General features: G+C 37.0%; 1 protein-coding gene across 1 annotated transcript in view; it reads right to left on the minus strand.

Annotated features, from left to right (window-relative positions):
* The window catches only part of SLC4A7 (solute carrier family 4 member 7), a 46,463-nt gene that overhangs the window by 4,821 nt on the left and 19,220 nt on the right, over positions 1-22,422 (minus strand). Inside the window, exons 11-20 of the mRNA XM_015811708.1 lie at positions 20,997-21,130; positions 17,036-17,281; positions 16,442-16,544; positions 9,933-10,094; positions 7,940-8,053; positions 6,551-6,712; positions 3,304-3,555; positions 2,836-2,904; positions 1,595-1,768; positions 1,285-1,416 (exon numbers count right to left, since the gene is read on the minus strand). Of these exons, the coding sequence (XP_015667194.1) occupies positions 1,285-1,416; positions 1,595-1,768; positions 2,836-2,904; positions 3,304-3,555; positions 6,551-6,712; positions 7,940-8,053; positions 9,933-10,094; positions 16,442-16,544; positions 17,036-17,281; positions 20,997-21,130 (1,548 nt within the window). The remainder of the gene's footprint in view (positions 1-1,284; positions 1,417-1,594; positions 1,769-2,835; positions 2,905-3,303; positions 3,556-6,550; positions 6,713-7,939; positions 8,054-9,932; positions 10,095-16,441; positions 16,545-17,035; positions 17,282-20,996; positions 21,131-22,422) is intronic.

The following is a 22,422-nucleotide window of genomic DNA, read 5'->3' on the forward strand; positions in this document are numbered from 1 at the left end:
GAACAATTAACCAGTGGAACAACCTGCCTCCAGAAGCGGTGAATGCTCCAACACTGGAAGTTTTTAAGAAGAGACTGGACAGCCATTTGTCCGAAATGGTATAGGGTTTCCTGCCTGAGCAGGGGGTTGGACTAGATGACCTTCAAGGTCCCTTCCAACTTTACTATTATTATTATTATTATTATTATTATTATTATTTATTTGAGAAATAAAGGATGAAGGGTTGTGAAGAATTCAGACCAGAAAATTATACTCTATTCTCCTCTTATGAAAACTCCTTCCTGTGTAAGCCATTGTATTGTGGCATTCAAATTCAGGCCCATAATAACCACCAAAAAAAGAATATTTTTTTTGAATATTTGCCAAAAACCAGACATGAAGAATTTTTCATTATGGAACATTTTAACTCAGAAACGGGTCATTCTGAGTACAGATTAAACTATTTAACTAATTAGGAAATAGTCTGACCTTGAAATGGCCCTATTCTGAAATGTTCTGGGTCACATGGAATGGGCCCATTTTGAAATCAGGCCATTTTCAAACATTTACAATACAATTACTGGAACAATACTGTCTATTGGTAGGTTACTTTGTTATATGATAAAGTATTTATAAATGTAAATCCCTCATAATGGAAGATACAATAATACAAGTTGTCTAGGTATTGCATTATTTCAAATCTACTGAATTTTTCTTTTGACACTTGTTTTAATTATACAAACACATTAAAAAGTATGCCAACAAACATAACAGTGATCTTACCCATAAAACGATGTACTACATACCATTAACTTTTTTTCTAGTTTACATTTACAATATTAGCCATAGAGAAATTTTAGTATATTTCATTCCAAATATATCTACAGTTGCTATTGGGTTACATTTGTTTATATCCTGAATACAACATGTATTTTCTAAAGTAATTTACTATGGCTTGTAAGATAATCCTGAAAGCAATTAACCATCTATAAATATTTCTTGTATTTTAATCTTTGAAAAGCCTTCCTAATATTTGGAAAAGAGCATTTACATTTGACACTTATACAATATCTATGTTTAGTGTATATTCTGTATATTCTGTGCTGTCATATTCCTATCGATCACATCTCATTTTGCATACTTTTATAGAGCTTTAATGAACTGCTATATTTAGAGGAATTAAAAACTAATTTCCATTTGTTTCACTGATAACTTGAATCAAATATGGAAAATGTTTTCCATTTCCCCATCAAACACTGCTTCTATGGGGGCTTTTGCCTCAATAATGAATACTATTTCACTTACTTCCTTTGCCTTTTTCTTTTTGTCATCTTCCTTTTTCTTCTTACTTTCTGGCATAAGGTCATCAAGCCAACTGAGCTCCCGTTTGGTGAAACACAAATCCATAAGTTTGCGAACAAAAACTAAAGCTAAAACCTTTAAAACAGTTTTAAATATAAATTATTAGCAAATCTAAATACTAATATAAATATATAATTAATATAATTAAGGTACACAGCATTAATTGCATAGATTTAATATTATCATTGAATTTCATATTTAGACATTTATAAATGATGCATAAAGTTGCAGATATACTGAAATATTTGCTTACCATCATAGGAAAAACAACAGCAGCAGCTGATGCTTTAATTGCCCACAAAAGAATAAGACACGTAAGCTGAACTACTGTAAATACATGTACTTTCCACAATGGCACATAACGGAGATAAATCAAATCAGGTTGATGTTTGGCAGGCATACCGAACAGTTTAATACGATCAAAAAACTGTAATGAAAAGAAAAATTATTAAACATATATCTAAAAACAATTTTAGAAAACAAAATTATAAAAATAAATTGATTACAAATTAGACATGATACTCTTTGAGTAGTAAAAATAATAATCTTATTAAATCTGTAATAAAGAGTTACACTAGCTACTAAAAACTTTTAGAATTTCTGGGGATTCCTATCTATTTGCAATATTATGAAAATAGGATATATTTGTAAAAATTCAAGAAGGTGAGCTCTTTCAGCAAAGCTAGCATAGTTTTAAGAAGAACAAGGCAAATAACATAATCAGAATGGAGAATTCTTCCCTCCCAATGACCTCTGTGAATTTAATACATACTACTGCTAAGACACAGGATTTGGGAATAAAAGTATGTATGCGCATATGCAACATGTACTTGTGTACATACTCTTACACTATATAACTATTAATAATAGTTCTGTCTGTCTGTCTGTCTGTCTGTCTAGCTATCTCTCTTAAAGTGATGAAGATACCTCATACTCCTGTTTCCTATTTTTCTTATAACAGCAACCCTGTGAGTTGGATTGGGCTATGAGAATGCGACTGGCCCAAAGTCACTCAACTGGCTTTCGTGCCTAAGTGAGGCCTAGAACTTAGTTTTCTGGTTTTAGGACAATACCTTCAAATTGGCTGTTACTGCAATGGGAAATTCAGAAATACACCTTGTATAAGCCCATCTTATGTTCTTTAGAGCAGAGGTCCCCAAACTTTTGGGCACAGGCACCAGTTCCATGGATAGAGGTTTTTCTGTGGACTGGCGAGTGCGTGGTTTTGTGTGCTGTCTGCATCCCACAGATGGGGTTTTGCTTGTTTGTGCTTGACATGTTGTGGCCCCGTACTGGTCCACAGACCGGGAGTTGGGGACCCCTGCTTTAGAGCTCAGCTATGTGATCTCCTGACCTTTATATTTTCAAGAGCATCTTGAAGACACTCAAAAGGCATCATGTATGAGGGGCAGAGTGAGACGGGAAAACCAAATACTGCATAACATCTATGTTATTTTTTTCTACAGATGCAACATGATTAAAAATAAAACTTGCCTGAATGCCTTTTAATGAGGATGCTCCCATATAAAGAAAAACACCATATAAAACTGGCATTGGAATAAACTGGAAAAAAAACCAGCAAATTAAACTTTAAAAATCAACATATTAATGAATATAAAAGCATTAAGCAATTTTTTGCAAAGATTGGACCATCTCATAACAAAAAATAAAAATAAAAATACACAGATTTAACAAGATGAATTTTCCAATGTATTTTTGAAAAAGGAGACTGCCTGTCATTAGAACATAAATGATTGGCAAGTATCTGGTTAGGAAAAAAAACCTGGTTCAGATATAAGGCATTACTATTCACCTATGACAGAGATGAATATAAAAGTATGACTAATTTGACTGTAGATTATGAAAGACTGAAAAATATAGTGAAGAGGAGGGAAGGGAAGGGAAAACAACTTTTTTTAATACACTAAGTTTGTAATAAAATTATTTTTTTCTGCTGCTTACCTTTAATATAGAGGTCATAAATACTGATAGCCCCATCAGAACAAAAATCATTAATCCTGTCACTCTTTGTTCACGGATTCCCAGGAACTTTGGTTGTTCTCCTGGAGCTGAGCACTCAGATTCCACTTTTAAACTGTTGACATGGCTTATTGAAAGGACAGTTGCAGCCACAAACCAAGGCAAACCCATAATAGAGCAGATACCTAACATAATGCCAACCATGAGCAGATCAAGATGATAACCACAACCTTTCTGTGGAATCAAACACAAATGTTTCATGCTAAAATCATAGTAAGTAATGTTCACAAAATATTTAGAATGTTTGTTTAAAAGTTTAATATAATAAATTATATTATATAATATACTATACCATACAATACTTTTTTTAATAAAGTGTGATTAAACGCACAAGGAATTTGTCTCAGGTGCAGAGGCTCTCAGTGTACATGCTAACCAACAGAGTAATAATAATCATAATAATGATATCAATAAGAGAGCCTAGTGGAGAAGATGAGAAGGATAATAATACTACAGCCATACAACATGGGTAAATATACTTAGACATACAGTAAGACAGTACTGTGAGGATTAGGTGTTCAGCAGAATGATGACAAAAGGGAAAAAACTATCCCTGTGTCTAGTTGATTGACACATAATGCCCTACACCGATGATCCGAAGGGAGGAGTTGAAACAGTTTTTGTCCAGGATATGAGGAATCTGTACATATTTTCTCAATCCTCCTTTCGACCCGCGCAATGTACAGGTCTTCTAAGGAAGGCATGTTGGTTACTATTGTTTTTTCTGCAGTTCTAACTATCCATTGGAGTCTGTACCTTCTTTTTTAGCTGCTGTATCAAATAAGACAGTAATAGAAGTATGAATGACTGACTCAAATAATACCTCTGTAGAACTGTATCACTAGTTCCTGGGGCAAACTGAACTTCCTAAGCTGATGCAGGAAGGACATTTTTTGTTCTGCCTTTTTAACAATGATTAGGTGTCCATTTCAAATCCTGGGAGATTATAGAACCCCCAAATTTGAAGGATTCTACTGCTGATACCATGCTGTTGAATATAGTAAGAGATGGCAGAATATGTGAGTTCCTTCTAAAATCTACTCTCATCTCTACAGTTTTAAGCATGTTCAGCTCCAGATTGTTCCAACTGCACCTCGGGGCCAGTTGTTCAATCTCCCGTCTATATGCAGATTCATCATCATCTCGAATGTGACCAATGACTGTAGTTCTCATCTGCAAACTTCAGTACTTTGACAGAAGGATCCTTAGAGATGCCGTCATTGGTAAATAGAGAGAAGAACAATGGAGAGAATACACAGCCCTAAAGGGCACCTGCGCTAATTGTCCAGATGCTTGATGAGATTTTCCCTAGCTTCACTTGTTGCTTGTTCCTATCTGTCAAAAGGCAGTAATCCACCTACAAATATGGATAGGCACAACTAACTGAATCACCCAACAATTTTACATTTACATCACGAATCAGTTCAACATAAGGCTGTGCAAATCATTTGCACAGCAAAACATAAATAAAACATTGTTCCTCAAAATGTTAAAACAACAGCCCTTTGAAAGGCTACGTGTGTGTATATACGTGTGTATTTATGCTAGGACTGGTCATTTCCAAGTTTCTGCCTAAAAGTTTTGGCTTTTAATTCTGTTGTCCTTCCATACAATCTTAGAACATCAATATTTCATTTACCATATCTTCCAGTAAAATTCCTTTGTTGTTAGTTGCAAAGTCGTGTCCGACCCATCGCGACCCCATGAACAATGTTCCTCCAGGCCTTCTTGTTCTCTACCATCTTCTGGAGTCTATTTAAGCTCACGCTTACTGCTTCAGTGACTCCATCCAGCCACCTCATTCTCTGTCGTGCCCTTCTTCTATTGCCCTCAATCTTTCCCAGCATTAGGCTCTTCTCCAGTGAGTCCTTCCTTCTCATTAGGTGGCCAAAGTATTTGAGTTTCAACTTCAGGATCTGGCCTTCTAAAGAGCAGTCAGGGTTGATCTCCTCTAGGACTGACCGGTTTGATCACCTTGCAGTCCAGAGCACTCGCAGGAGTCTTCTCCAGCACCATAGTTCAAAGGCCTCAATTCTTTGGCGCTCAGCCTTTCTTATGGTCCAACTTTCACAGCCATACATTGCAACTGGGAAAACCATGGCTTTGACTATACGTACTTTTGTTGGCAGGGTAATGTCTCTGCTTTTTAGTATGCTGTCTAGATTTGCCATAGCTTTCCTCTGCAGGAGCAAGTGTCTTTTAATTTCTTGGCTGCAGTCCCTATCTGTGGTGATCTTGGAGCCCAGGAAGAAATCAAGAGGCTCTTTAATTCCTCTTCACTTTCTGCCATTAGAGTGATATCATCTGCATATCTTAGGTTGTTGATATTTCTCCCGGCAATCTTAATTCCAATTTTTGATTCATCTAGCCCTGGCTTTCTCATGATGTGCTCTGCATATAAGTTAAATAGGCAGGGCGACAGAATACAGCCTTGCCGGACTCCTTTCCCAATTTTGAACCAATCAGTGGCTCCGTATCCAGTTCTCACTGTTGCTTCTTGACCAGCATATAGGTTTCTAAAGAGACAAATAAGATGGTCTGGTACTCCCATCTCTTTAAGAACTTCCACAATTTGTTGTGATCCACCAGTTTTTAAATACAATAGAAAACTGTTTTTAAACAGTTTTACTTAAAATGGTCCTTACAATCCTTGGTTGATTTCAACAAGATATGAAGGGTTGGATGTAGTTATCAATGTGATGTTAAGAGAAAATTACTCAGCTGTACACTAGCTTGGGAAGTTAAAAATATATTGGAAAAGGCAATAATAAACAAATGCCAAGAAAAGATACATGTCCATGCAATCACCAAAGTCAAATTTGTTTCAAATGAAACTTTCCCAAGAATAAATGATCCCAGTTATAAATAAATTAAGTCTGCTACAAACTATTAAAGTCTTTAATTTAGCTCAGGGGTGTCAAACTGCAAGCCCATGGGCCGGATGAATCACACCAAAACCGCGCCCACCCCATTTCCGGCAATGGGAAAAAAGTCACGATACGTCATGTCATGTCACGTGACATCGCGAGTGTGACACCCATGATTTAGCTGAATACAAGATTTTGAATTAGATGTTTCCTATATGTAGGAAATTACTACAGTACTGTAATTATTTCTAATTTAAGTTAACTGTTGCATTGGTAAATGAACAAAGAAAACAAATATTCACCTTGAGTTTATGCTCTTTTCTGTTTATGATAACAGCTGTAATTTGTTGATCCATAAAAATAAGGATGGTACAGAGTAAAGCAGGAACTGCAGCTACTACTAGGGTCCACCAAGGATTATTCCCTAGAGGATTGATAAGCCATCCACGACCACTCTGTGTAGGCTAAAATAAAACATAAATATAAAATTATCAAAAGGAACAGATATTTTTCATTATTTATAGAGAAACACTCACTATAAATACCTGGATACAGATGATAATAAAAGCAATTTTAGATGATGTTTAGATTAAATTTTGAAAAAAGGTACATTTCATATATAATGCAATTAATACAATACAAAAATTTACAACATTACTTTAAGATATAAATATTTGAAATTTGTTAATTTGTCATGATCACAAAGCATTATTGTACTTTAGTGGTTTCCAACCTTTACTTTTTTAACACTATTATGCCATTATTAAAGCTGAACCGCCAAATAAGCAAGCTATTTAACAAATTTTAATTATAGGCTATCGCTGTCAGGAATCAAACATATATACCAAGAAGCATTTAAAAACAGATGCTTTTAAATAAATAAAAATATAGTTATATAACCTTTGAGATATGACAGTAATAGAGTCTTCCCATTATGGTTGCAAGTGGTGTCAGCTGTTAAGCAAGATTAACACTTAACAACCCTACTTTCCCTTTATGTGACTGTTAAACAAACATGCAGTTGTTAAGCAAAGCATGGGATACTTCAGAGGTGGATAAGGTCATTAAAGGCCTAGTGCAAGATACCCTGTGCTCTGCTTCCTGGGTCCCCCCATAGATCTTTTCACCTTCTTTCAGGTCCCAAAGACCTGATTTCCACCCGACTAGGTTCCATACCTTCCTTGTCACTTATCTTTTAAAAGTTCTCCAGACTGCATGTTGGAAAAGAGGACAGGCCACATGTCCCTGAGTTACATGGCAGCCTCGTGGAAGTGGCCACTTTCAGATAATCACCATGTGGGATAGGGACAAGCTGGCCTGTTTTGTTTAGCACAGTCCCCACATTGGCATGCCAAAATGGCAGGTGCTTTTGTTAGGCCACCACCCAGCCCAGGAACAAATTGCTGCATTTTGTTGCTATAATATGGTCTTCACGTTGCTGCAGAAAGCATCTGCAGAAGCAGAAAGCTGCTTGAGTCAAAATCATGAAATATGCAATCAAATATATGAATTTCACTAGTATAATTTCTCATTGGATGTTACTCTATCAAGCATCTACAAAGCTAATAAATAGTCTTGCTTCAGCAGCCTATCACATCAACAGCTATTTTCTTTAAATAAAATAATTTCCCCTGATTTAATGGATAGTATTTCAGAGTTTATTAAGAAAAAACTAGAAAGCATTTGCTTACTTCAAAATTTTCAGGCACATTTAGTTTAGGAGAAGGAACTCCAACAAGATAATCGATGCAAACCATAATCACTATTGTCAAAAATATAGCAAAATCACTTATTGTAGAACGTACCTAAAAAAAGAAAGAAGACATAGCATAAAAGCACTTTGGCACTTCAAATACTTACCTGCAATGAAATAGTTCTAAAGGACAATAACATTTGTAATTATTCAGATTCTGTAATATGCTCTAACGTCTTAATTTTGATATAGCAGTCATCTGTTAATAAAAAAAATTCTTCATGAATAAATCTAATATTTATGAATATTATCTAATAATATTCTTATTATTCTAATATTCAATAAATCTAATATAAATATTAAAGCAAAATCTTGCAAAAAAAATTATTTAACTAATTTAAAAAATCTATGTCAACAATTAAAATATTTCTTCTTATTTTACAATACATAATGAAAATATTCAATACAGATGAAGTAATGGGGTTTTAACTAGTATTTAAAATTTGGAAGCAGGTAGTAAGATTCTATACTCGTTGTCATCAGCTATTTTTCTGCCTAATTAAATGTAATTTAGCACTGTTTCAATTCATCATTCATTTCTCAAACTTTAATCAGGTTAATTATGATCAATTTAATTTTTCACTTTAATATTAAAAAGTACTAGCGATGTATTTCATATGTATTAATCTTTGAAGAACTTTGATTACAATTGTTCATGTTCAGTTCTAATAAGTTATTTTCTCACAGAAGCATAACATGGGTTGCTAATTGTGCATTTGTTTAAGCTAAAACCTGTGCTAAGTTTCAAATTTTATGTATCATTCAAACCACAACAAATGCTATAGAAAATGATACTGAATCAGGTAACAATCTAAAACTATATTTTCAACTGTTTAAGCCTTAACTTCATCTAATTTGTAAAGAAGGCATTTTCATTATCAAATCTGTTTTTGTGAAATATGCTAATTTTATAGCACAAATATTCATCTCAAAGCTTCACTAAAAGCTCTCTAATGTAGATCATCCATGTTATAAAATTTCTGACAGGTTATACACAAAATATGTAACCACATTCACAAGTAAAGCTACTTTTTGCAATTGACTAAGAGTGTTTTTGCCAATGTTGATGGTGTTCAAGTGGTACACAAATGTTAGGATTACACTCAGGCACTTATTACTATTGGTACTATCTTTGCTTTTTGTTATTATGATTGAACACATCATCATACAGGTGTTATTATTATTATACAAAAAAACAGAAAAAAGCAAGACAGTGAAGAAGCAAACCAAAATGGAACAAGAAACAGGAAAAAAAAAATTCCTCACTCCCTGATTTCAGAAATGATTTCTTTCCTTTGTCAACAAAAAGATCTGTTTTGCAATAAGACAGAAACATCTGTATCATTTTTAGGATTATTTTCAATTTGAACCAATATGGGAATATGCATTAGCCAAGGCCTTCAACGAATCTAGCTTACCACTCCAATACTTCTTCTCTTAACCTTTGCTCATGCCAGACTTCATTAACATTTAAGAAAATTGGTCTCAGAAATTAGAGGGATACTAGTGCTAAAGCTTGTTTTCTCAAGTCTCTGACTTTAGAAAGGGATTCAATTTTTTCCATAGTGTTTAGGATATTTTGTTAATTCTTTGTATTAAGTATTACTTAGTAATAATTAATTCATATTACATTAATTATTAATATTATTGATATTTTACTAGGTTTATTAATTAATACTTAAGTATTGTAGAACATTGTGGTCACAGGACTGAAAATGAAATAGCAGCAAAGAAATAGCCATGCTGCAATAGTCTAGATATGCAAATCCGTTTCAAGATCCTTTGGGTATCAATATAACTAAGGGTGCAGCAGGAATATTGGAAATATGCAAAATAATTCATTCTTTGCCTTTAATATTACAAATCAAATTATCTTCAACAAAATACTTACTGTAAAAATAATGTAAATGTATAAAAGCTATCACAATTACCTTAGTGGGAAAATAACGTTTGGTCTTAAACTGCTTGAGAAAAGAAGAGAGGAAAAATGTTGTAAAGAATAATATGACAGACCAAAAAAGAACATCTGGGAAATATGGACCATGATGTCCACAAGCTGATCCAACAAATATGCCATGAAGATTGTTGCATTCCTGTAAATACAAACACAAATCAGAAATTGCATTAAGAATATTCACATCTGAAGTTAAATTTATGTCTATTATAATTTCACCACAAATGAAATTAAAAACTCACAGTTGCTTGAATATAGACCAAACTACATTTACTTGTTAATTTAAAAAACAGTTTAATGATTTAATATGCAAAAATACATACCAGTTTAATAATTAGTTCTAACTAGAAAAGCCTAAAAGCAACATAAAATAAACAAATTTCTTCCCATGTTTAGCATAGTTTATCCTATGTATGAAAATTGACATTTTACGGATTAGTAAAATGAGATGGACACTTTCAGTTAGGAAATCACAGTTTATTACTCAGAACATTAAAAACAAAGAAGAAAGCTTTTATAGTTAAGAAGGGTTTAACAAGAACAATACTTGGCTACAATGCAATCTGTGACAATATTATTAATTAGACTTTAAGGATGACCACTTAAATGATAACTATACTATTTATGCTCCAAACACTGATATAGAAGAGGAGATATTATTTTATTTTTTAAAAAAAACAAGTTTTATTGGTTTTTTCATTTTACAAACAAGTGCTTAAGAAACAACGTGGTGGCAGGGCAATCAATTGTCCACAAAACAAAGTCATATTCATAAAGTTCAAATCAAGTCATTAAAAACCTCCTCTCTTTTCCCTCAAATTATATTCAAATTGATATATTACAATACAACTAAATCAGTCATAGCAATCCTCAATAATCTTTCGTCTAAATATATCTACAAATCCAAATCCTGTGTTAACTATTTCACTTACTGTGTTCCATATTTCTAATCTAAATACCTAGTTAACACTTCGGGGGTCTCCCCATAACTTTTTTCCTTAACATATTCAATAAGCATTTATTAATATCATTTCTTCCTTTTTCTTATTCCTCTTCCATTACAAATGACTATCAATACTAATAAGAAAAGAAAATATTAATTCAAATCAGAAAGGGGAAAAAAAGAAAAAAACAGAGACAAAACAAAAAAAAAGAGGAGATTTTATGATTAAGTTCAGTTTGAAATTGACAAAACATGTCAAGCAAGACTGAAAGCTGGAAGGCCAAAGTTAGAAATATTAAAGAGGAAAATATAGTTGGGTTGCATGGTTTAAACTTTAGGGAACTGAAATGAAGCAGAAGACTGACTTTCTAATTTCTGTCACACCAATAATTTCTTCATAGGTAACAACAACCAAAATGTTGCCTTTATACATGGACATCACCATATGGAGTCCATTGAAATTTGATTAAATATATTTTTCTTATACAGAGCTCTATTATAGCAGCAAAAACATGGCAGTGCAGACTGTGGAAGAGATTATAAACTGATCATGAACTTAAGCCTAAAGAAGAAACCAACCAGTTTCCATAATATAATCTTAAACATATACCCATCATTTTCAAGGAGAGTATCAGGGATCACTTTGAAGTCCTAAACCTCACTGATGAAGCACCAGAAAAAATTGAAATGAACTTAAAGAAATTTTGAATGTGAAAAGAAATTGCCAAAGATTAAGAAAAAAGAAAAAACTGGATGTGAGAACAAACAATGAAAACTGCCAAGAAGATAAAAGAAGCCAAAGCCAAGAAAGACAAAAATTTCAGGAAGAAACTTGAAAAAACTCTACATCGTTTGCGTCAAGGGTGCCTGTGGGGGCCTGGGAAGGAGTGGGACAGATCTGAGGGTCTCTGGCAGAAGGGGGTGGGACCAGGGCAAGTGCCAAGGCATGGTCCACTGGAGGAGCCTCACCGTTCCTCTCAGGCCATGCGGGGGGCTGAATGGTGGTGCAGGCTGCCCAGAGCCCTGGGCAGCAGAGATCAAATGCCCAGCCTGGCCCTCGAGCACCCACGGCACCAAGCCCAGCCCCACTTCCCCAAGGGGGCACCCAGGTGACTTACCTCATCCTCAAGGCTGCTGCTACTGTGCTTGCTGTCCTTAGCCAGGTTGCTCAAGATGGGTATGAGGGTAAAGTCAGAGGGAGGCCCATTCCCTCTCCATGGGAGGAGACACGGCTCTATATCCAAAGCTTCCTTAGCAATAGGATGGGAGACACCCAGGATAGGCCAGGATGAGGGGGCAAGGGGATGGTAAAAGGGCAGCAGGGCAGGACTAAGGCAGGACTTCCCTCAGACCCTCCCTCTCCTTCTTTCCTTCTTTCCTTTCTTCCTTCCTAAGTACAGAGTGGTGGGAAAATATTTGAGATGAGTGAGGGAGAACAACAGGCAAGAAACGCAGCTGGGGAGATATCACCCTTTGTAAGGAATGAAGAAATGCACCATCGCCTGGAAGTGGCCAGCACATGGCCCTCACCTACTTCACATATCTGGCTTGGTGGGCTCTGGGGGAGGGGATGCCATGAGCAGTGTGAGAGTCAACGTTACCTGCGCAATGCTGCCCAGCCCCCAGCCTGCCTGGTTTCAGCAAGCAGCGGGGCACTCTCCTCACAGCGCTGAGAGGCTGAGCCAGGCGGCATGAATCTGAAAAGAAGCACGATGATGCCCAGCCCCCAGCCTGTCCAGTTTCGGCAGGCAGCGGGCACTCTCCTCACAGCGCCAAGGGGTTGAGCCAGGCGGCGCGAAGCTTGCCAGCTTTTCACCTTGCTGCCTGCTGAAACTGGGCAGGCTGGGGGCTAGGCAGCATTGCACTTCTCATCAGTTTCACGCCACCTAGCTCAGCTCTTGGCGCTGTGAGGAGAGCAAAACCGGGCAGACTGGGGGCTGGGCGTTGTCATGCTTCTTTTTGGATTTGTGCCACTCAGCTCAGCCTCTCAGCGCTGTGAGGAGAGCGCCTCGCTGCCTACTGTAATTCCTCCCCCGGAGCCCATCAAGCCAGATATGTGAAGTAGGCGAAGGCCCTTTGCAGGCCACTTCCAGGCGATGGTACATTTCTTCATTCCTCACAAAGGGTGACATCTCCCCAGCATGCACCCAGGGGGCGGGGATGACGCGGCAGGGCCTGGTTCCTCGCTGTTTCCAGATGGCCTTGTGGAGCTAAGACTGAATGCATTTCAGCATAGATGGCCACCACAAAATTGTACATTGGCTCCTGGCCAGCCAGGGCCAGGGCCAAGGCAGCGGGGGCCGTTCCCTCATTTTCCAGGATGGCTTCGCGGGCCGCATCCGGCCCCCGGGCCTTGTGTTTGACATGTCTGGCTTAGAAGATATTCCCTACTTTCAAGATATTCCCTATTACCTTTAGTACTAGAAAATGAAAGTAGACCAGCACTTTGGTTATTACAAGTTGGAAAGCTATAGGACCTGATGGGATAACTACAGAAATATAACTGACAACTGATGAAGAATCAATAAAGATTTTAACCAACCCATACCAGCAAATCTGGAGAACACATACTGAAAAAAGTCAATCTATATTCCAATATCAAAAAAGGAGACTTAGCAGGGTGTGTAAATTAAACAATTTCCTTAATTTCCCATTCTTGGGATGATTCAAGACAGACTAGAGCCCTACATGTAAAGAGAGACTCCAGATGTTCACACTGGCTTTTAAAAAGGTCAAAGAATATGAGACAGTATTGCTAATGCACAACTTAGAAAGCTAATCAATACCAAAAGTATTATATACTACGTTGATCATAGAAAAACTTTTCCCCATGTTGATCATATCAAATTGTATTTAGAAAAATAGGAATCCCAAAACATCTCAACACCCTATGAAAAATCTATACAGGTAACCCTCGACTTATGATTGTAATGAGCCTTCTATTATGGTTAGAAGTAATAAGGGTCCTTAAGTGAAACAGCTTTGCTTAATGACCCCCAAACTCAGCTCTCCTTAATGCTGCTGTTAAATGACCATGCGGGTTGATAAGCAGACCATGGGATTCCTCAGGAATGGAGGAGTCACTGGGAAGCCCCCCACCTAGCTGGGCCAAAAAAGGAAGCATACAAGCAGCAAAAAACTTTGCAAAGCCAAAAACAGCCCAGTAGGGTTGGGGGTAACTAGATTAGGGCCCAGCACCATATTTAATGCCAAAGAGACTTCCAAACAAGCCACTAGTTGTCCATTCACCAGTGCCATTTCACAAAGGAAACCATGCTTGTGAGCTAAACCTTGATCCCAATTAGCTGGCAGTTGGGAGACAGCAGGCCTCTCCTAGCTCTTACTAGGCTTTGAGGAAGCCAGCGTCCTACATGCAAAGGCAGCAGCTTCAGGATGAGTTTCCTAAAACATTTCCCTTGCTTTACTCCCTCCGCATTTATTTAAAATTAAAGCTCTTTTCCTCTAGACTCCAGCTTGCCAGTCACTCATCAAGTAAATTGTCTTAGTGGACAATCACTTAAATATGAGCCAGCAGTGTGCTGCAGCTGCCAAAAAAGCCAACACAGTGCTAGGCTGCATTAACAGAGGGATAGAATCAAGATCACATGAAATATTAATACCACTTTACAATGCCTTGGTAAGGCCACACTTGGAATACTGCATCCAGTTTTGGTCACCACGATATAAAAAAGATGTTGAGACTCTAGAAAGAGTACAGAGAAGAGCAACAAAGATGATTAGGGGACTGGAGGCTAAAACCTATAAGGAACGGTTGCTGGAATTGGGTATGTCTAGTTTAATGAAGAGAAGGACGAGGGGGGACATGATAGCAGTGTTCCAATATCTCAGGGACTGCCACAAAGAAGAGGGAGTCAAGCTATTCCCCAAAGCGCCTGAAGGCAGGACAAGAAGCAACGGATGGAAACTAATCAAGGAGAGAAGCAACCTAGAACTAAGGAGAAACTTCCTGACAGTCAGAACAATTAATCAGTGGAACAACCTGCCTCCAGAAGCGGTGAATGCCCCAACACTGGGTTGGACTAGTTGACCTCCAAGGTCCCTTCCAACTTCTTATTATTATTATTATTATTATTATTATTATTATTATTATTATTATTATTATTATTATTATTATTATTATTATTATTATTATTATTATTCCTACTACTACTACTACTAGTACTACTATTATTATTATTATTATTGTTATATAACTTACAGATGTTGTCACCTCCTTTCCAGAGGCATATATTGTAATTAGTTTGGCAAATTAAATAGTTAAAGGTGATCAAGAGAGAAGGATAGAAATGCAGAGTTTAGTTTCACTACCTAAATGGGGTCTGGGGAAGAGAAAGAGAAAGATCAAGAAGACTCCCAACTTTTTATCTGTTTTCTTTATTGAAAAAGTGCAGGTTTGTGGGAGAGGGAGGAAGTAAAGCAAGGAAAGATTTTGGGAAATTCATCCTGAAGCTACCACCTTTGCATGCAGGACAGTTGCAAGAATCTGCAAACTCTAGTAATAATAGTCAAGAGATAAATTGGAAAAAATGAAACTAAAATGAAATATGAAAAAGAAACTAAACTAATGACAACAAGTAGAACAACCAGTTTTAGAACTGATAATTTATTAAAGAGTTAGATAGTTTCTGTCTTTTAGGATCAACTATTGACAATAAGGAAAGAAGCAGACAAGAAATATATCACAGATGAGCACTTGGTAGAGTAGCCATGAAGGCCTCGGAAAAGATAACTAAGTGCTGAGACATGTCTATACCTGCAAAGATCAAAACAATCCAAGCAATGGAATTCCCTATAGAATGCTTTTGCTTCTGTGGAAGCAAAAGTTGCGCTTTGATGAAGTAGGACAGAAAGAATACTTATGTTTTGAACTTTGGTGTTGAAAAAAGATCCTGGGAATATTGTGAGAGCAAAGAAAACAATTGTACTATTGAATAAAATCAGCCCAGAATTTTCATTCAAGGAACAAATATTGAAGTTCAGCTTATCCTACTTCGAACATATTATACAAAGTTCTGGTTCTGTACAAAAACCTGTAAAACTGGAAAAGATAGAAGGAAAGAGAACAAGAGGGCAACCAACAGCAAGGTACATGAATTCACTTGCAGGAGCAATGAGTGCATTATTGGAAGACCTAAAGATCAAGTTAGAGACAGATCATCTTGGGGAAAAACTTTGTGATTGTTAACAGTGGACATTGACTTGATAGCTGATACAGAAGGTCCTCACCTTAGCATCACAAATTAGGACTGCAATTTCGGTCGTTACATGATGCAATCATCAAATAAGATTGCATGTGGCTTCATCACTTTATGACTGCAGTACCAGCATTGCCAGTTACCATTCACTGATGATCATGGATTAGCAGAGGGAGTCTCAGGTAAGTGCTGATGGTGGATGGGGGAGGCCTTGGGACAGGCTGAATGTCTCATACCTTCCCCAAGCCATATGTCAAATGCAATTTATTATTTCTTTTTTATCAGCTCTGCAATATGAAATTTTACATCACCTTTCAAGACATTCACCTTAACTGTGAAGTTGGTCCATGGTATGTTATCCAGAGAAGTATAGTTCCTCCACAGCTCTAAAGTTTCATTACTGGGATTTGGAGGCTCAGCACATACACATCTAGCAAATTTAAAATTAAGCATTTGAATCAGTGTCTCATATTTATATATTTTAACATTTATCCTCATTATTTTGAAAACAGAATAATGGAAACTAAGAAAATTTGCTATGAAATAATGAAATGACCTAAATGACCTAAAACAGGAAATGCAGTACAATTTCAAAACAAATTGTTTTAATAAAGAGCTAATGATAATAAAGAGCTGATGATTCACTCTAAAAATAAACACTCGTGGTCCTTTTCAATATTAGAAATAAAGGCAAAAAAATGAAGAAAAGGAGTGGAATGAGGAATATCCAAACAAATAATTTAGAATATGCATTAACAATAATAATCAAAGAAATAATAGAACAAGAGAATAATTGTGCTGCATCTAAACTATTGTATTACTTTCTTTGATGAACTATCAGCTTAATCTGGTTCTCAAAATTTGTATGAAAGTTCAAAGAAAACAGTAAAAGAACATATTTTATTTAAAAATCACACGTACGAATACAATGTCAGCTTATCAAGGTCATTGTGCATATTGAAAGGATATACTTCTCCCAAATGAAAGAGCTTTTCCAGTGCTTCGTATATAAATATTATGCAAATCAGGGCAGCAAAAGCCTCTTCAGTAAATCGAGTAATGTAACACACAAGGCTGCTTGCATCAGTTGCTACTAACAAGATGCATAAAAATGATGTCCACAGACCAATACTGGTTCGTAAAGAAAGATAAGAAAGTTCATAATCCCTGTTGAAAAAGGCAACATAGAATCATATATTAGTAAAATGATTTATAAAAATAATTTTCACTATTGTAATGCATTCTATTACACACTAATGTTGACATAGATATATATGCACACTCTACTATGTAGAGTTTGAGGAGGACTGAATCCTCCCAAGCAAATAAACCTATCTATGGATCAGTAACAAACTTCAAAATACAGATTTTTATTCTCTTTCAATAGAGTAAACTCCACTAGTTGTTTTGGGTTTTTTTTTAATCTTTGAAATTTTTAATGACATTTCAACAACTGAAATAAAATAATTGGAAATTTTAAATTGTAAAGCTTTAAAACCAGGAATAGCAGATCTGTTGCAGAAGCTGGTCTCAGGCATTACTGCTACCTTCTGAAAATGTGTGGCAATAAGAACTTTTTTTAATGCTTATGCACCCTTAATTTATGCACTCTTTTTAAGAGCTTCTTTATTAATTCTTTGGTATCAAATTAGGTCCAGAGTTAGTCTGGCACAAGTCAGCTTCATGTTTTTCCTCTCTCTTTCCTGGCCAAGGATATTTCCCTGAAAAGAAGCACCAGGTCTTATTTTGGGGGATGTCTTACTCAACTCTGGATCCAACAGCCCCGCCCAGCAGGTCCACTTCTTCTGGGGCCAAAGGAGCAGCTTCATTCTGCAGCTGCATTCTGGCCTACATTTTGCATTCAGGCCTTTCCGGAAGGCCTATGCAGCTGACTACCGAGCTATGGGTTCAATCCATAGCTCGGTCCTTGGTTGCAGAGTTCTTGCAGAACCGAGCTATGGATTGAATCCATAGCTCAGTTCTTGGCTGCAGAGGCCTTCCGGAAAGGCCTGTGACTGAGAAATGCAGACCTGGCTGCAGAAGACGGCACAGAAGAATGGGCTGGCAAGGTAAGTGGGTTCGGGGCATGCATGATTTTTTAGGTGTGTGCCTCGCCCCAAAACTAGGGCTTATTTGGGGGGGGTAGGCCTTATATTAGGCCTACCTCCCAAAACAAATCAAGCTAGGGCTTATTTTCAGGATAGATCTTACTTTCGGGGAAACACAGTAGCAAGGTCTCCTGCCTTGAGCAGAGGGCTGGTCTAGAAAAGCTCCAAGGTTCCTTCCAACCCTATGGTACTGTGATTCTAAGTGCAACCATAGGGAAAGAAAAAAAAAGCCAAAAAACCAAATCAAGATGACTGCAATGGTGTGATAAAAATCCTTTCCTTTTTAACATGTATTGCAAATAATATGCAAAAATTGGGTTTTTTGGGCACTCATGGATACTATGCTAATTTTCCTGATGCACTTCCTCCCACCGTATAAGCAGTGGTGGCGAACCTATAGCACACGTGCCAGAAGCAGCACTCAGAGCCCCAGCCCCACCTCCCCCCACAGCCTTCTCACCAGCCCCCCCGGAGGAGAGTTGCCTCTGGGCGTGGCTTATGCGGACCAGTGCAGCCAAGGACATGCCAACCGGGCAGCAGGGACAAGACTCCGCCCTTGTGCCCCGTCGCACACAAGTGATGCTGCAGGGTGCAGGCGGAGGGCGTGGCCGCTATGGTGCTGCAGGGCCGCCTGGGCGATATGCTGCGGCGGGCCGTGGAGGTGGTGAGTTGCCCTACAGATGGGCAGGGGCAGAGCAGGGGCAGGGTGATGGCAGAGTGGGCAGGGTGGCAGAATGGGGGTGACTGGGGCAGTTTTTCGGCACTCGGTCTCTAAAAGGTTCACCATCACTGATATACAGTGAGGGGGAAAATATTTGACCCCTTGCTGATTTTGTACACTCGCCCACTGACAAAGAAATGGTAGGTTTATTTTAACAGCGAGACAGAATAACAATAAAAAATACAGAAAAATGCATTTCAAAAAAATTATAAATTGATTTGCAATTTAATGAGCAAAATAAGTATTTTACATCACTTAGTGCTTGGTGGCAAAATCCTTGTTGGCAGTCACAGAGGTCAGACGTTTCTTGTAGTTGGCCATCAGGTTTGTACACACCTCGGGAAGGATTTTGTCTCACTCCTCTTTGCAGATTCTCTCTAAGTCATTAAGTTTCTAAGCTGACATTTGGCAGTTTGAACTTTCAGTTCCCTCCAAAGATTTTCTATAGGATTAAGGTCTGGAGACTGGCTAGGCCACTCCAGGACCTTAATGTGCTTCTTCTAGCCACTCCTTTGTTGCCTTGGCCATGTGTGTTGGGTTATTGTCATGCTGGAATACCATCCACAACCCGTTTTCAATGCCCTGGCTGAGGGAAGGAGGTTCTCACCCAAGATTTGTTGTACATGGCCCCCTCCATGGTCCCTTTGATACAGTGAAGTTGTCCTGTCCCCTTAGCAGAAAAGCACCCCAAAGCATAATGTTTCCATCTCCATATTTGACGGTGAGGATAGTGTTCTTGGGATCGTAGGCAGCACATCCCTTCTCCTCCAAACATGGCGAGTTGAGTTGATGCCAAAGAGCTCGATTTTGGTCTTATCTGACTACAACACTTTCACTATGAATCATTCACTTCAGATGGGCCTGTACATGTGCTTTCTTGAGCAGGGGGGCCTTGCGGGCACTGCAGGATTTCAGTCCTTCACAGCGTAGTGTGTTACCAATTGTTTTCTTGGTGACTATGGTCCCAGCTGCCTTGAGATCATTGACAAGATCCTCCTGTGTAGTTCTGGGCTGATTCCTCACCGTTCTCATGATCATTGAAACTCCACGAGGTGAGATCTTGCATGGAGCCCCAACTGAGGGAGATTGACAGTTATTTTGTGTTTCTCCCATTTGCAAATTATCGCACCAACTGTTGTCATCTTCTCACCAAGCTGCTTGGCAATAGTCTCATAGCCCATTCCAGCCTTCTGTAGGTCTACAATCTTGTCCCTTACATCCTTGCACAGCTATTTGGTCTTGGCGATGGTGGAGAGTTTGGAATCTGATTGATTGCTTCTGTGGACAGATGTTTTTATACAGGTAACGAGCTGAGATTAGGAGCACTCCCTTTAAGAGAGTGCTCCTAATCTCAGCTCATTACTTGTATAAAGGACACCTGGGAGCCAGAAATCTTGCTGATTGATAGGGGATCAAATACTTATTTCACTCATTAAAATGCAAATCAATTTATAACTTTTTTGAAATGCGTTTTCTGGATTTTTTGTTGTTGTTATTCTGTCTCTCACTGTTAAAATAAATCTACCATTAAAATTATAGACTGATCATTTTTTGTCAGTGGGGAAACATACAAAATCAGCAGGAGATCAAATAATTTTTCCCTCACTGTAGGCCCCTGGTCTTAAAACAAATGTAATTTCATCTGCAATTTGATGCACTTTGGTTTTTAGTATTTATCTTTGTTTAATTTGTTTTTCATATTTATTTTTTTTTAAATATTGTATCGGGATAAGTACCTTGAAGATTTGCTAATGATGAAATCAAGAAGACAATTTGTAAATTCACTCCTAGTGAATCAAAAATTAATATTTGAAATGATGAACTAGTTTTGTTCTAGAATGCTTGCCTTATTTGCCCATAGTGACCACTCTAAAAGTGTTTAATGATGGAACCCTAAGGACAAAATTTTGATTTCTTGCTAAATTAAGTCATGCAAATATTTAATCTGTTTGAAACAGATTTCAAACAGATTTCACACACTATACTTAAGTGTGCCTTAGAGAAACTGAAGCTAATAGAATGTTAAATTTTTGAGAATGAAAAATGTACTTACTTGCAAAATTTAAACAATATCTTTTCAAATACTAGTACTGGTCCAGTGCTGCCCAATATTGTCAAAGGTTGCCCAGAAAAAAGTGAATAGGCAACTCCAGTTAATGATGCTCCAAATAAAGACTCTATTGCACTCTGGAGAGAGGGAAAAAGAATCATGTGATTCACTGAAGATAAACTCAAACCTTTAATAATGTATATTTTCATACATTAGTTAACAGCATCAACAATTAGAATATTACAAATATTATTAGCTAAATACATTTTATTTTACATTGTAGATTAGTAATACAGTGTTCAATATGAAATAGTCCAATTAAGGTGTAAATTTATACAAAAACCTAAGGAAAGGTTATTCATTTTGGCACATTAAATGACAAAAAGGATATTATAATACTTGTAGCATACCAAATCTAATTAAAGTAGGAAAACAAGGATAACTTTTACTGTATAAAGAAAGCATGTTTGTAACAAACCTTTAACCAAGCTGAGCATGAGGCTTGTATTAAAACATGCAAATCATAGAACTGAAAAACTGACTGAATACAACAGAACAATGATGATTCAATATTTAAAAGAAATAAATTGACAGTAGAAATAATAAACAGATCAAATACTGTAGTTATCATACTATCCAGTAATGCATTTTCTCAATTACAGTGTTCCATAGATGCCCAGCAACTATCTCCCCTTTTATTTTCTATATAAGGCAGGGAATGGGAGGACTTAAAATTATATTTCTATGTATTTTAAAATACCAAAAGTAATTTAAAATATCTAAACAACCTCCCATTTAATTACTTTGATACACTGCATAGTATTAACATCAACAAAGACATTTTCTGGACAAATATAATACAAGTTGATACTGTGTACACTAAAATAATCAATAATCACAGATATGTAAAGGTCAGTGGGGTTAGATTAGGGTTGGGCACAAGCAGCCCTTAGCATTTACAATCATACTTCAAAGGTACACACAATTTAGTCTGGGCTTATCAGTGAATTAACCTTAGGTATTCAGATCAAATATACTGCAGAAATGACAGCTTTGGAGATACGAGAAAATCACATGTACTCAAGACATGTTTCTTAGGTTATTATGTTTAAACACAAAAGTGCAAGAACTAATGTACTCATGCACATCAAGCCACTGAAGGCAGCAAACAACTCCAGAAAGCTAGAAAATACAGTATAAGGTTTTTTAAATGTACATTAAGAAAGGACATTTTAAAAGTCAGTAGCTTTATGACATACAGTTAAACTACTATTTAGCAACAAATTATGCTAAATATCATCATTTTAGCTATGGAAAGTAAGCTATGTATGATAGTCACAGACATTGGTTATCATATTAACCAGATCATATTATAGTATAGAAAACTAGGAAGTAGAAGGCAGACTTTTTTGTGAGTTTTTGAAACCAG

This window comes from Protobothrops mucrosquamatus, unplaced genomic scaffold, assembly GCF_001527695.2.
Source record: "Protobothrops mucrosquamatus isolate PMUCROS unplaced genomic scaffold, P.Mucros_1.0 scaffold47, whole genome shotgun sequence".
NCBI classification, from domain to species: domain Eukaryota; kingdom Metazoa; phylum Chordata; class Lepidosauria; order Squamata; family Viperidae; genus Protobothrops; species Protobothrops mucrosquamatus.